The 16,339-nt window shown below is 44.8% G+C and overlaps 1 protein-coding gene across 2 annotated transcripts in view; it reads right to left on the reverse strand.

The window, feature by feature from the left end:
* The window catches only part of Thsd4 (thrombospondin type 1 domain containing 4), a 571,613-nt gene that overhangs the window by 29,025 nt on the left and 526,249 nt on the right, over positions 1 to 16,339 (reverse strand). For both annotated transcript variants that reach the window (XM_026789951.1, XM_005368485.3), the window contains one exon: positions 733 to 908. In XM_026789951.1, coding sequence (XP_026645752.1) covers positions 733 to 908 — 176 coding nt within the window. The remainder of the gene's footprint in view (positions 1 to 732; positions 909 to 16,339) is intronic.

A 16,339-nucleotide genomic window follows, 5' to 3' on the forward strand; every position in this document is an offset into this window, starting at 1 on the left:
CAGCCCCGTGTGTGTGTGTGTGTGTGTGTGTGTGTGAAACGGGGCCCTGCGGTGCAGCCACAGCCCTGTGTATGTGAAGCGGGGCCCTACGGTGCAGCTACAGCCCCGTGTGTGTGTGTGTGTGTGTGTGTGTGTGTGTGTGTGTGTGAAGCGGGGCCCTGCGGTGCAGCCGCAGCCCCGTGTGTGTGAAGCCGGGCACTGTGGTGCAGCCGCAGCCCCGGCTATGTGAAATGGGGCACTGTAATGCAGCTGAAGCTTCACCGTTTCATCCAGGGGCACGGGGAGTGGTCCTTCTCCATTTGCCTTGATGGGGTTGAGAAGGCTGGGCCTGGAGTGGGTCGCTTTGCCCTCAGAATTTTCTTTCTCTTGCCATAAAAGAGAACACGCCAAATTAGCACTGAGAGGAAAGAGCCTGGAGGAACTCCAGGGCTCATGAAACATGGCATTTGTTCGCCTCTGATTTGGTTCAACAAGTAAAATTGGTTTTACTGGGTCCATAAACTCCAAGGGTAATAAAGCACCTGGTAGACTTTATGGTTTCTGTGAGTCTTGTACATTCAGGGGTAAATGTCAGAGACCAATGCCAAGCACTGAAAGGGGTCCCTCAAACAGGCCTCACTCAAAGGATTTTATCAAGCCCAGGCAAAGACATGTTGTTTATTTGTTCAGTGTGTTTCTTGGAAGCCATAGGATCCCAAATCCAGAGAGCACCCACAAAACACTCAAACTCACATAGACATCCAGGATCTCATTGGTGGGACCTTCAGCCAAAAAGGACTCCCCAGCAGTGCTGGAGATCTCATTGGGTCGCTTGTAGGTGAACATCGTCCCTCCGCCCTCGTACTTCCCCGGGCGATCAATTGCCCAGTTCCCGTTGATGATGGAGCGGCCGGAGCGGCTTCGCAAGGCTGTGGAGACAAATCAGACAGTTTCTCTGGTGAGCTCAGGGTGTGCCCAAGAAAGCAATCTGAGCACCTAAGCCGCTCATCTAACAGCCTAAGGCATGCATAGGGTTTGTGAGCATCATCTCGGGCTTGATTGCAACCTCAGCTCAACCAATCCCTTCCACGTGGACCTGGACCAAAACGAGGGATGGGTGGGAGTGGCTGGGAGCAAAGGCTGAGAACAGAGGGCAGAGAACACGAGGGGAGAATTAGGCACGAGGGAGGGAGACTACCTTATGTAACTGTGTCATTCCTGATGTGAGGGGCCGTGCACTCCAGACCACGCGCTGATTCTGGCCCATGGATGGGCTTGGTTTGGCTTGTGTAGTGTTTTTTCTTTTTATTTGTTTTGTTTGAATATAATGAAGCCTAAATTTAAGAACTGGGATTTCACATTAAAAAAAAAAAAGAGAGTCCTGGCTTTTCTTGTGAAACGGGAAGGCGTGTTAACACCGGCCCTGGATTCTCTCAGGGGTAGGCAACAAGTGCTCAGAGGGACGCCTTGTTCTACAGGGGATTGCAAGCTCTGATCAGTCTCTGTCCCCGCTCATTGTTCACCGTTCCTCAACAGTAGGGCCTTTGTTGTTTTTAACTAAATCTCAATGGGTTGATTTTCTAATAAAGACTCAGGAGCCAGATGCTGGGGTGAAAACCTGCTAGCTCAGGGAGGCGGAGAAAGCACCCTGCTGCTTCATCCTCCTCTGATGTCCCAGAATGAGAACTTTTTTTCTATACCATCAAAAACAAAAACTTCTGCAACTAGATGTCCCTCCCTTCTACTTCCTGTGTGTCTCTACCCACCCTCCTGATTCCCTCTTACGCTCTATGATTTTTTTTTTCCTGTCAGTTGGTAGTTTGCTCTGCCTCTTGATCTATGGTTGACTTTATTTAATCCTGTTCACAACATTCCAGCAAAATGTTTGGATTAAAGGTGTGTGCTAGGACTGAGGCACACCGCAACTAGGAACAGGTTTTTTACTAAATAACACAATCTCGGGGTTCACAGTGTGATCAAATATCCTGCAACATTTCTCCCCCTTTCTGTGTAAATAGAAAGGGAAGATTTTGAACTCTAGGACTATTTACAACAATACAGCTATTTGTGCCAAGCTTCCCACAATGTCCAGCTTGGGTTGTACTTTACTTGGCAGTCTTAGCATGAAGTATTTTTGAGTTCAAAGTTCTGTAAAATGTTCAGCAATTTGAGGGTCCTGAACAGTTTGTAGTCTAGACCTGATCTTTGGGTGTTATTTGTCAGCTCAGTGGCAATCCTGGCTAGGTAGAACACAGCAGTCAAACCAAAAACATCCATGATTGGAGCAGAGCACTGGGTGGGTTGTCTAGCGGGAAGGGGCCACTGCTCAGGCAAGATGGTGGAATCGGTGCTGGTATTAGTCTGGGGTTTCAGGCCAGTCAGCTGGAGAAGGTGGGAGATACCACTTGGCCAATTTGCTCTTTTTCTTGGGACATTTTATCTTGATGATCAGTCCCATTTCTTCAGATGTTTCACTTGTACAATGGTCTCTGGTTGGATGCTTTTATTTTCATGGAACGATAAAAGCAAAACCCTGCCCCAACCTTAACTTCGGGGGGAGTTCCTTCTTTGGCAGGTTATATCTTTCCTAGGGCAAAATGGTTTTTGGCAACAGAAAAAGTATAATCTTTCAACTAAAATTTTTTTTTTTGAAAATTTGAAACTAAATATACCTTGGTATATGTGGATAAATATACCTATTAATAGGTTTCTGTTCCCCAGTAATAGGTTTCTCTGCTGATACAGTAAGCCATATCAAGATGAATTGAAAAAGTATAGCAGCAGGGTTATTTGAGCAAAGCAACTCCCAGGCAGGTTGTCCAGTCCCAGAGATTGAGGCTAGAGAAGTCACACACCCAAACTCAAGGAGGGAGATTATATAGGTTGTAGGCGAGGGTGATATATGTTTGCCACAAGCTAGATTTGTGTCCAAGTATGATCAAAAGCCAAACACTTTGGGCGGGCTGGCAGCTTCTAGCTGCCAAGAATGTGGAGCCAGACTTTTTGGTGTCTTTCCCTTGTTCAGAGACTCTCTGAGTGGGTGGGGTTTGGAGACAGAGACAGGAATGGGGCTTTCTGGATCAAGCAGGAGTGAGCTGCAGGATCCAACCAAACACACACACACACACACACACACACACACACACACACACACACAATTGCACAATTGTATTTATTTTTATATCATAAATATAAATGTCATAAAAGGACATTTACTTTGAATTTTAGTCTGTCTTTTGTAAAGAGCTTTTAAATTTAAATCGCTGTAATTCTTATGTGTCTGCCTCTGCCTCCCAAGTGTTGGGATTAAAGGTGTGTGCCACCACCTGGCTATGGATTCCTTATAATAGTTATTCTTAAGGGTTACACTGGTTAAATTTGGTTCTCCATTTCCCATTATTTTTTAGTGGTAGGGGTAAACTTTCAAGTATTTTGATTGTGTAATCTATCATTCTTGCTGATTTATTCTGAATCCATCTCCTGGCAGATTTTAATACTCTAGTCTTAATTAAGCATATTTCATTATTTTCAGACGTTTTGTCTGTCTTGCCTGTATGAGCTACATAAACTTTGATGTCTTTGCTAAACTTTGCGAGGTCATACCATCTCCCAGGACAGGTCTCTCTGCCATTTATCTGCAGTTAGTGGCTTTCCATTCTGAAGATCATATAGTTACACCATCGCACACACCATGGACTGGAGAAGATGGAGATTTTCCTGTTGCTTTCCTAGCTGTTTGTCTTATTGCCAATAGTGCCACACTGATTTCGTGGTTCCTTCCTCAGTACTGGCTATGCCATCCCCTGGTCTATAGGCTGCCACTTTCCATTCGTTTTGGTTTCCATCAGTGGTTGATGAATCACTCCCGCAAAAGAGGCACCTACTGAACTGTGGGGGGCCAACAGAAGAGTCAATAGGTACCTCCTGTGGGGGAGGGGTGAGTGTAATCTGGAGGTTCACAGTGTGATCAAATATCCCGCAACAGAGGCTGAGTCTCATTGATGAACACAGATCTTTTATGACAGTTATAGTATTTGCCTTTCTCTTGCAAGATAGCATTTTCCCTATAATTCCGACTGTATGCTTACCAACAGTGGCAAAGCCAAGAGGGCCACATGATTTTCAGGTCTTCCAGGTTATGTCTGTTCTTTTTTTTTTTATTCCCTTCCTGACTTCTCTAGGCTTTTTTTCATGCATATTTATGTGCTGTGTGTTTATATGTATGTATAGGTGTGCATGTGTATGTGTGTGTGTGGGTGTGTAAGTCTGGAGTTTGATGTCAGGGGTCCTTCTTAATCAATCTCAGTCTTATTCACTGAGGCAGGGCCTCTCAACTACGCCTTGGAAATGGCTAGCATGGCTGCCTTGTTCTGGGGCTCCCATCTTCACAGAGAGCTTTCACTGCAGATGGGCTTCCATTCACCCCCAGAATTTCCCTGCATCCTGGAGAGCTGAACTCTGGTCCTCATGCCTGGAGGGGAAGTGCCCTTAATGCTGGGCCACCTTCCCAGCCTCTGTGGCTTTTGAGCCTGTGGGCCGTGTTGGAGACTTCTGTACCTGCTGTCAGATGTAATCCTCACCATGTTGCTAAGCAGCTCTTGCTAGCCTCACTTTTCAGACACTGGTTGTTGTGGTTTGAACGTGAAGTGTCCACCATAGACCAGTGGACTGAACACTTGGACTCCAGAGGGCGGGACTATTTGGGAAGGCCGTGGAACCATTAGGAGGTGGAGCCTTGCTGGAGGAAGTGGGTCACTCTGGGTGGGCCTTGAGGGCTTCTAGTGGAGCCCTACTTCCTGTTTATATTTGCTTCCTGATTACAATGGAAGCTACAATGTAACCTGCTGCTGCCTCACCCTGTCACCATGACTACCCTGCCACTGCCAGGCAAAAGAAAACCTTTATGTCTTAAGTAACCGCACACTTCCTTAGGGACATGAAGTGACTTAAGTTCGTGAGGACTTGGGATGACAGTTAAGGTAGGAGAAAGACGGGCAAGGAAGGTCTTGGACTAAAGGGAGGGTTAGGTTAGGGTTTGTTTTAGAAACATTTGGCACCTTGAAACCTACATGACCATGGAGGTTTAGGCTTAAAGATGTCCCCATTTGTATCTATGCTGCCAAACTGACTTCTGATATTTATGTTTAAACTCAAAGATTAGTGTTGCTCTCAGCCTTGGCTACAGAAACTCTTTCTGCAGTAGACAGCCATGCAGAGACTCACAGCCGGTCAAAGGGCCAAGAACAAGTGACTGTTGAGTGTTCAGCCCTGAATGAGGCATTAGCATCAATCCCCCAAGGCCCAGGCAACATCCTGGGAGAGGAGGCAGAAAGAATGTAAGAGCCAGTGGATGGGGAGGAGCGCTGAGAAATGTTCTCTTCCGGACATGACGGGGCTGTGGCACTCAGGTGCCCACTGCAGCTATGGTTGCCTGGACAACACCAAGCCAACAAGGACAGCGAATATTCCAGCAGGCAGCGCTAACTGGACTCAGTAGGTGACAGCAGTGACAGAGGAGGGCACGGAGGTGGGAGGGGACATTGAGGACAGTCTAGGGAGAGTGGCGAGGGGGTACCACAGAGGGCATCATGGAGATTCAGGATACATGCATGGGACTGTCAAAGGATAAATAAAAAGGTATTCTAAAAAATTAATACAGATGTTAAAGAAAAGAACATCTCCGTTTTAAACACCACAAACATAGCAGGGTTCTCCATCTCTTTGTGCTGTCTCTTTATAGGACAAATCAATTTCACTTTTAAAACTCCATGATGGGAAACTTAGCTATAAGCAGTTAGACAGGAACTGGCTAGTCATACCCCTCTAATTATCCACCACCCAGTTTCAATAAGGGTCACACTCATGGTCTATCTTATTGCATTCTGCAAAACCGAGAGTCCATTTATTCTTAGCATAAAGATTCTTTTGTTCTTAAAACTATTTTTGGCAGTGTTTCTGTAGCTGCCTTTCCCAGAGACTAAGCCTTCTTGCTGGGAGCTTCATGAAGGGACAGAAGAGTCACCATACTTAGGCACCTCCCGAGCCAGCCCTACACTCAAACCTGACCCAAATACCAGGGCAGAAACAGAGGGAAAGTATACTGAGCATCTTAGACATTTATTCACGGAGGCAGACAATGGAGACAGCTCAGCTGGGAGAACGCCTACGTGGCAGACAAGAAACCCTAAGTTCTCCTCCAGCACTGAATAAAGCTGTGTGTGGGTAGCTCACCCTGCGATGTCAGTACTTGGAGCAGAGGCAAGAGGATCAGAATTTCAAAGTCATCCTTGGTTGCCTGGTGAATTCGAATCCAGTAGGGACTACATGAGACTCTGTCTAAAAAAGGGGTTGGGGGGGGGGCTGGAGAGATAGCTCAGTAGTTAAGAACGCTTGATGTTCTGGCAGAGGACCAGGGTTCAATTTCCAGCACCCTCATGGTGACTCACAACCCTCTACATCTCCAGTTCCAGGAATGCGATTCCCTCTTTTGTCCTCTGCAGGCACCCGTCTTGCACAGGGCACACAGACATGCATGCAGGCAAAACACCCACAAGCATAAAATGAAAATGCATACTGTTTTTTAATGAAAAGAAGCACATTTGGGGCTGGAGAGATGGCTCAGCAGTTAACGGGGTCTGCCTGCTACTCTTCCAGAGGACATGGCTCTGTCATGCCCAGCACTCCCGCTGGGTGGCTCATAACCACGCGTAACTCTAGCTCCCTCTTCTGGTCTCTGTGGGCAACTACCACCTGAAGAGCATGTGAAAACATGCTAAAAAGAAAAAAAAAATGAAAACAAACAAACACAGCTCATTTCTCTGAATGGTCCAGACACACTTTTCTTTAGCTTCTGTCCCCAACAGTCCATTGAAAGGAATTCAGGTGCCTGCCACGACTACTTCCACGTGGCTAGGTCTGTTTCTGGACTAACTCACCCTCTTCACAACCTCTCCACAATGCTATCCCTTCACCCAGAAATATCCCCTTCACCTCTTAATCTCCCCCTCCCAATACAGGGTTTCTCTCTGTAGCTCTGGTTTGTCCTGGAACTTACTCTGTAGACCAGGCTGGCCTTGAGTTCAGAGATCTGCCTGACGGCCTCTGCCTCCCGAGTGCTGGGGTTAAAGGTGTGTGTCACCACCACTCAGCAACAACCAATTCTTACTGGTGCCTTACTCTCAGTCCAGCCCGTTTCTTCCCTCACGTGCTCTACGAGACACAGAGCCTTCCTGCAAGGCCGCTGTGCATTTGTCTCCCACTAGGCTCCAGAAAGGCCAAGATGCTGATGATGCTTCACGGAACAGCTCGATGGTGCAGCACACCGCTAACCACACAGACATTTGCCGAATGGAAGAATACTATATTGGGTTAACATTTAAAAAAATCAATATTACCAATACCGTCAGGTACAAAGTAAACAAGCACCCACAATGCAGCGGATGAGATTTTAACTCGGCTCTGCCACACTGGAGGGCAATTTGATCTCACTGTTAAAACCCTGTGTGTACTCTGTCTAGAGAATTCTACATCTGGAAAAGTACCTGAGCAATCCATTTCTGGAAGTATACAGAAGTGTTTGAGATGCTGACGCCCCCTAAGTACACAAGCTATCTCAGTGTTTCTCAGTGAGACTGCTTAAGTAAATTATAATGCCGGTAGCCACGCAACGGAGGTTCCAATTCCCTAAAGTGAATGACAGGAGTCAGTGTAGGGAAGAACTCCATGACACATTTAAAAAAATGTGTGTATGCATGTGTGTGCATGCATGCGTATGCATGTAGGCATTTGTGTGGGTTACAGTGTACTCGCAGAGGTTGGAGAACAACCTGGGCTGTCAGGTCCCGCCTTCCACTTGGTGTCCAAGAGGATCACCACTGTATTTGCCAGGCTCTCTGACCCACGAGCATCTAGGGCTTCTCATGTCCCCACTCCCATCTCACTGTAGGAACACTGGGGTTACAGATGTGCTACCACATCTGGTTTATGTAAATTCTGGGGATCACGCCAGCACGACAAGTGCTTTGCTCACTGAGCCATGCTCCAGTCCATTGATTTCAAAATGATATTTAGAACACAGTCGGGCGGTGGTGGCGCATGCCTTTAATCCCAGCACTCGGGAGACAGAGGCAGGCGGATCTCTGAGTTCGAGGCCAGTCTGGTCTAGTGAGCAAGTTCCAGGATAGCCAAGACTGTTTCACAGAGAAACCCTGTTTCTATAAACAAAAGAAACAAAAGTCAACCCAGAAATGAAGATCTTTGTGAGCTATCTGATTGAGCGTGATTTTCAATGAGGTTTACAGGTATATATGTACATAAATGCACACACAACTATTGAGAGCATCTTCCCAAGGTCAAGGTCAAGTGCTGGCCATTGAATGACACCATCTTTGTTAGCTTGACACCAGCCCAGAAGGCTGTCAGCTAAAGTTTAAAGCCCAGGTCATCAGACAGCAACACACACACACACACACACACACACGCAGTCTCCCACTCCAAGGACATCTTTTAATTAGAATAGACATATGAACACGTTCCTATATTAATTCCGCATTTTTTCTAAGCAATTTTCCTAAAGGCCACTCAATACTAGTGATTTGAGTACCTTTTTAAATTACAATTTGGACTTCCCACAGAGCAGGGAACCCTGACTGCTCTTAGGACTGGAGAAGGAGGGGGAGGGGGAAGGGAGGTAAATGGGAAGAGGGGAGGAGGTGGAAATTTTTAATAAATAAAAAAAAAGATGAAAAAAAGAATGTAAATGGAAACCTATAGGTATGAAAGATTTAAAATAAATTAAACAAGCAGTAAAAAAAATAAATTACAACTTGGATCCTCTGCAAGAGCAGTGTGTACTCTTAACTGCTGAGTCATCCCCTACAGCCCCATATCCAGCTTTAATGTGGGTTTGTGGATCAGAACTCAGGTCCTCATGCTTGCGAGGCAGATGCCTTACCCACTGAGCCATCTTCCCAGTCCTGCCCTACATTCTCTACAGCCCACTCTCTGCTTAACACTGAACTCAGGAAATACGGTGAGGGATGTGCAGGCAGGTGGACAGATCAGCTTCTCACAGTCTCTGAGATGCTGTCAAACAGAAATCTTTCTAGGACTCGTATCTGATTCATCCACAGAGCCTTGAAGGGCTAGGCCCACGGAAGCGTCAATGATTCCCTTTGCTGTAAGACTCCAGTCACTTGCCATGAGCAGTGAAGGTGACTGTTCGGCTTCTTTCCAACTTGGCAGAAATTGGAAATAAATTTATCTGAGGTAGGGGCAGGACGGGAAACTGAATATCTGAACTCTACTAAGCTATATCGAAACCAAATTGGTTCCAAAGGTCACAGCAGTGGATCAGTTCTTCCCTGATGACATGCTGGTTGCTGCAGCAATGGGAACAGACTATGAAATAATGTGACATTGGAGACTCACAAAATCCCGGCAAATAAACACGCCAGTGGGACATAGTCGGGCATGACATTGTAGGACGGAAGGTTCTTGGAGGCCGTGTAAGCACAGCTCTCTTTTTCTCAGAACCCCAGAGGTGACAGGTGCTAAAGGAGACAATGGCAGCACAGGGGAGGCAGAGGAGCCCAATACCCAGAGCACAGCAGAACAGGAAGAAGTGGCACTTGGCAAGGTGAGCACGCAGGCTGCCTCCCAGCACAGGAGGCAGGGTAGACTGTTCTCTAGAGGTTACAGTGATGGATTCTTGGATAGGGACCCTTCCTTCCAGTTATTGTTCACGCCATTTACCTAACCTCACTAAGCCAAGCCTGCCAGTTGGCTTGGCTGAAGCAGCCCCGAGTTGCCTCCTTACTGACTGTAGCATTAAGGACGAACATTACGTTGATTCAAGAGTTACTTCGACTTTCATAGATATGGATTCGGTGTTTTACAACTGTAAAGTCTCAGTGCCCTCCAAAATTCCCTTGGGTTGCCATCAGGCAGTAAAATCCTTTCCAGTCCTTCTTGAGGGCCACTGCTCGCACTCTCTCTTTACCCGGCACACAATCATGCTTTATGCTTTTCTTTCTTTACAATCAATGTACCTTTGATTTCTTTTTCTTTCTGCCAGAACTTCCAGTACAGAGTGAGCTGGAGCAGTGAGCGGTTTGCTCCTGACGGGCCTGAGATGTTACACTCAGCAGTAGCTTCCTTTCCACGCTTTAAAAACAGTGAAGGAAGTCCACTCCTTTATTGTTTGTGTTTGTTCTTCTTTTTTAAACCAGGAAAGAGCGTTGAGCGGTGTGTGTGTATGTGTGAGTGTGTGCGCGCGCACACACGTGCGTGCAGGTATGCAGGAAGAGGCCAAGAGAGGACCCTGGGTGTCCTGCTCTATCACTCTCTGTCCCTTGAAACAGGTTCTCTCAATGACCCCGGAGCTAGGCTGACAGCCAGCAAGCTTCAGCCATCCTCCTGTCTCCATCTCCCAGAGTGATAGAGTTACAGGTGTGTGCATGGCCATGCCCAGCTTTTTACATGGGTGCTAAGGATTTGAACTCAAGTCTTTACACTGGCAGAGTGACTGCACTTACCTACAGAGTCATCCCTGCAGCCCAGATGTTGAATATTTAAAATGTTTCTTTTATCTATTAAGACGGGGTTTTTTTTTCTGCATCAGTCTGTTAACATAATGAATTACAGTAACTGAACTCTTATTATTGATATTTTTGTGGGCTGGGGATTGAACTCACAGCCTTGTGCATTTTAGGCAAGTGATGTACAAGTCATTAAATTAAAATAAAGACCTTTATTTATTTATGATGAATGTGCACACACGCAGGCGAGTGTGTGCCATCGTGTGTAAGTAGAGGTTAGAGGACAACTTAGGAGAGTTTGATCTCTCCTGTCTCCATGTGGGTTCTGGGGATTTGAACCCAGATATTCGTGCTTGCTAACACGTCCCCTCTGAGTCATTTCCTCAACTCTAAGGAATTGAAATTTGAAATGGACACATAAATATTCTATATATTTATGGGATACTATGTAATGTTTCAATATACATACATTGTATAATGTTCAAGTCAGGGTAAGGTATCCATTTAAATACTTTTGATTTTTTTGTGCTGGAACATATGGCATTATTATCTGCAGTCAGTTACTGTGCACTAGTCTCTCAGAAACCCTTTCTTCCACATAACTAACTGTAACCTGGTATCCAAAGACCAACCTTTTGCAATTCCTCAAGGAAGTAAATGTTCAGCATTGAACCAGCCTTGCATTCCTGGACTAAATCTTGTTGGGTTGAGATGTACTGGCCTTTTATCTTTGATCTATTCTGTTCTTTTTTTTTTAATATTTTAAGGATTTTTTTCTTTCTAGTTTTTACACAATGTTGACAAGGCTCATGTTTCTGAACACTGGGTTCCAGCTGGTGGGGCTGTTTCAGGAGCTGTAGGATGCAGCCTTGCTGGAGGAAGTACCCTCCTGGGGGTGGAGGGTGGACTTTTTCAAAGCCCAGCCCTGCTTTCAGCTTGCTCTCTGCTTCATGGTTGAAGATGTGATTTCTTGGCTTCCCATTTCTGCCACCATGCCCTTATTCCTATGGAACTGTAAGCTAAAATAAACCCTCTCTTCCTTTAGCTACATCTGGTCACAGTGTTTAATAAAAGCAGCAGGAAAGCAAATGATAAATACAAACTGTGTGTGTGCGCGTTTGTGTGTGTGTGAACATATGCCACGTATGTGTAGTTGGTTACTCTCATCTTTTAGCTCATCAGAGGCCAAAAGATCCCCTGGAGTTATAGGTGGTTGCGAGCCTATACGAGTGCTGGGAAGCAAACTCAGGTCCTCTGGGAGGGCATCAAGTGCTCTTAGTGGCTGAGAATCACTCTAACATCATTTTGCTCTATTGAGACAATAGTCACATGCTATAAGGCTCTATAATGCTAACATTCTACCTCATTTTAAAGTGTACAGTTCACAGACATACATACATGCAGGCAAAACACACACATAAATTAAACCAAAATATAAATAAATAAACAAACAAACAAATAAATAAGTGTACAGGTCATTGAGCTGATTTGCAGAGCTGCACCATTAACATTAATGCACCACTGTCATCATTCTGCAAAGCAGTCTCTCACTCAGCAGTGCTCCGGCTTTGCGCCTCCACCCCTAGGTAGCTGCTCTCTGTGCTATAGGCATTTCCTATAAACAACTGCCTGGTTTTTATCACCGACTTCTTTCATGTTTTCAAAGGTCATCCACATTATATTATACATCCGTACTTTATTACTTAAACTTTTTCATTTTAGTGTGTGTGTGTGTGTGTGTGTGTGTGTGTGTGTGTGCATGCAGGTCAGAGAAGAATCTGTGAGAACCAGTTGCTTCCTTCTCCCATGTTGGACCTGGTGATCGAATTCAATCATCGGGCTAGGAGGTGAGCATCTCAGCCTGTGAAGACTGCATTTTTAATTGCCTGATTATTCAGAAGTTTGTTGTTTCATTTCCATGTATTGTTCAGCTCTAAATGCTTGAGAAGCTTCCAATTTCCTGTTACTGATTTTCATTTAAATTCTATTGTTTGGGAAAAAACCTGCTTATATGGTTGTAATTATAGTAAATTTGTTAAAGTCTGCTCTATAGCCCAGGGCACAGTTTATCTTGGTGGCTGCTTCACAGGCACCGAAAAAGAACATATTTCTACTGCTGTTGCACAGGGACTGGAACAGGGCAGCTTAGACATTTTTTTTAAATCAAGTACCTTGGGTACTAAAGTCTTCAACCACACTTGTGGATAGTCCTGTTTCTCCATTCAATACACTCTGGTTTTTGTTTGTTTGTTTGTCTCTCCCCGCCACCCAAGACATGGTCTTAACCATGTAGCCCTAGCTTGGAGCTTACTATGTAAACCAGGCTGGATGGACTTGAACTCAGAGGGATCCCCTGCTTCTGTCTCTGAGTGCTGGGATTAACGGTGTGGGTCACCACTGCCAGGCTTTGCCCTTTGAAGTTTAATCTGTGTGTACCATTTATCTAGAGTGGGCTTCTAGTAGGCAGCACATTGGGTTTTCTCTTCCCGTCTCTTCTGATGACATGGCTCTTTACCTGTGGGTGCTAGACAATGTATTGATGACAACCATTGGTCAGCTGTAAGTCTATTATTTTATTATTAATTTTTTTTAGAGATTTATTTATTTATTATGTATACATTCCATGTATGCCCATACACCAGACGAGGGCACCAGATCTCATTACAGATGGTTGTGAGCCACCATGTGGTTGCTAGGAATTGAACTCAGGACCTCTGGAAGAGCAGTCAGTGCTCTTAACCTCCGAGCCATCTCTCTAGCCCCAAGTCTATTGTTTTATTAGTGTTCTTATCTCCTCTGCTTTTTATTTCTCTGTCCCCTCTTTTCCTTCTTTGAGATTTGAATTTTTTAATTCTATATAATTTATCTCCTGGATTTTTGGTTGTAATTATTTGACTATCATCTGGAGATTATAACTAAAACTTAGTTTGTCAGTCTACTTGGAGTTTCTGTTTACCACTGCTAGCAAAATATGTCTTAAAGATGACAATAGATCTGTACTCCATTTTTTTATATATTGAATTATTTGTTCTTTGATGACCAGTTTCTTGAGTTCTTTGCATATTTTGGAGATCAGACCTCTGTCTGATGTGGGGCTAGTAAAGATCTTTTCCCATTCTGTAGGCTGTCGTTTTGTCTTGTTGACCCCGTCCTTTGCTTTATAGAAGCTTTTCAGTTTCAGGGGGTCCCATTTATCAATTGTTTCTCTCAGTGTCTGTGCTACTGGGGTTATATTTAGGAAGTGGTCTCCTGTGCCAATGCATTCAAATGTACTTCCCACTTTCTCTTCTATGAGGTTCAGTGTAGCTGGCTTTATGCTGATGTCTTTACTCCATTTGGACTTGAGTTTTATGCATGGTGATAGATATGGATCTATTTTTATTCTTCCACGTGTTGATATCCAGTTATGCAAGCACCATTTGTTAAGAAGGACAGACCTAAACAAAGAACTCTCAACAGAGAAATCTAAAATGGCTGGAAGACACTTAAGGAAATGCTCAACATCCCTAGTCACCAGAGAAATGCAAATCAAAACAACTCTGAGATTCCATCTTACACATGTGAGAATGGCCAAGATCAAGAACACTGATGACAACTTACGCTAGAGAGGTTGTGGGGTAAAGGGAACACTTCTGCATTGCTGGTGGGAGTGCAAACTGGTACAGCCCACTGGTACAGTGTAGCAATTTCTCAGAAAATTAGGAAACAACCTTCCTCAAGACCTAGTAATACCACTTTTGGGTATATATCCAAAGGATGCTCAACTGTGCCACAAGGACATGTGCTCATGTGTTTATAGCAGCATTGTTTATCATAGCCAGAACCTGGAAACAACCAAAATGCCCCTCGACCAAAGAATGGATAAGGAAAATGTGGTACACTTATACAATGAAGTACTACACAGCAGAAAAAAATAACGACATCTTGAAATTTTCAGGCAAATGGATGGATCTAGAAAGCATCATATTGAGTGAGGTGACCCAGATCCAGAGAGATGATTATCATATGTACTCACTCATAAGTGATTTTAAAACATAAAGCAAAGAAAAACCAGCCGACAAATTTCAATCCTGGAGAACTTAGACAACAATGAGGACCCTAAGAGAGACATACAAAGATCTAATCTACATGAGAAGTAGAAAAAGACAAGATCTCCTGTTTAAATTGGGAGCATGGGGACCATGGGAGAGGATTGAAGGGGAGGGGAGAGGAAGGGAGGAGAGCAGGGGAAAATGTATAGCTTAATAAAATCAATAAAAAGGAAAAACAAAAACAAAACAAAACAAAAGATGACAATGGAGAGGTGACTATGACCTGACTGTAACTCCCCAGAACACATGTCAAAAGGAAAAGACAGCCAGGCATGGTGAGGTGCACTTGTAACCCCAGTACTGGGACAGCAGAGGAGGCGGATGCCTGGAGTTTACTGACCAGAAGCCTAGCTTTATTAATTAATGGTTTCCAGGTCAACAAGAGATCCTGTATTTAAAAAACAAGGCAAACAGCACTGGAGAAATGACAATTTAGGCTGTTCTCCACGTACAGATATACACACATGTACACCTACACACTCTCTCATATATACATGTGCAGGCATGCGCGCGCGCACACACACACACACACACACACACACACACACCAGCAGAGGAAAATTAATGCATATGATGGATGTGGGTATATGGGAAATCTCTGTCCCTTTAATTGTTTTTTGCTGCAAACCTAAAAGTGTGGTGAATGAACAGTCTAGTCCACATCTGAAGCCAGAGCGCCACCTTAAGCACACTGGTCTCTTACTTACATTACGTGTGCCGTACATATTACACATATGCACACAGAAGTCCTTCCAGTGTTTTATAGAACTTAGGAGGACTTTGGCATTGGCTCTCACAATGATCCACACGTCAGGTAAGAGCATAGAATTCCATTTCATGTTTGTGCACATGTCGAGACACTCACAACATAGCTCAGGCAGGCTTTGAACTCACAGCTCTCCTGCCTCGGCCTCCTGAGTGCTGGTTTTATAGAGATGCAATAACATGGCCTGACAAGAATCTCATTTTGGAGAGCAGGGTGACATGCCCAATGACTTGTTTGCATCTATACAGCAGGCGAAGAGCAGAACCAAGAATCAACCTTCTGTCTTTGCTTCTGATTTCTTCCTCCCATAGCTGACTATGGGAGGTGCAGAGTCCTGTGCGGGCTATGGCTTTGGTGGTGAGACATAGCGGTGTAAAATAGACTCCTGAGGAGCACGCTTGGGACAAAGACCTGCTCTGCACACCCGACAGCTCGACGCAAGGGAACGCTCAGCTTACGGATCGAGATCACGGAGTTTTTCAAGCAAAGGGCCTTGCAGTTTCTTTGTGCATGCAGTGAGCTGGAAAGGGCATCAACTGGCAGAGACTGACGGGTCGAGTTTCTAAGGCACTGGGTCAGCCACAAGCCAGCTGACACCTCTTATGTTCCCAGCTAACAAGCAGCTCAGGTCTACAGTCATTTACCCTGGCGCTCCTCTGTTTGGGATTGGCTATTTCACGTCACCAAAATAATCGAGCTTCCCACAATAAGCGGCTGAGTACAGTGTTCAACTCTGCGAAAACTCCATTTTCTTTCTCGGTGGTTTTCAAAGCTGCATTCCTCAGGGTTTGTGAGATTTTCATTCAGTTTCCAGAGTTCCATGCAGTGTCCTTACAGGTCATCACGGAGAAGAGCTGAAGTGGAGTGGGGGTGGGGTGGGATGGCGTTTCTATTTCTTTGTTTTAAAAATAAATAAATAAATAAATATATATATATATATATATATATATATATATATATATATA

This window comes from Microtus ochrogaster, unplaced genomic scaffold, assembly GCF_000317375.1.
Source record: "Microtus ochrogaster isolate Prairie Vole_2 unplaced genomic scaffold, MicOch1.0 UNK33, whole genome shotgun sequence".
In the NCBI taxonomy this organism is placed as follows: Eukaryota; Metazoa; Chordata; class Mammalia; order Rodentia; family Cricetidae; genus Microtus; species Microtus ochrogaster.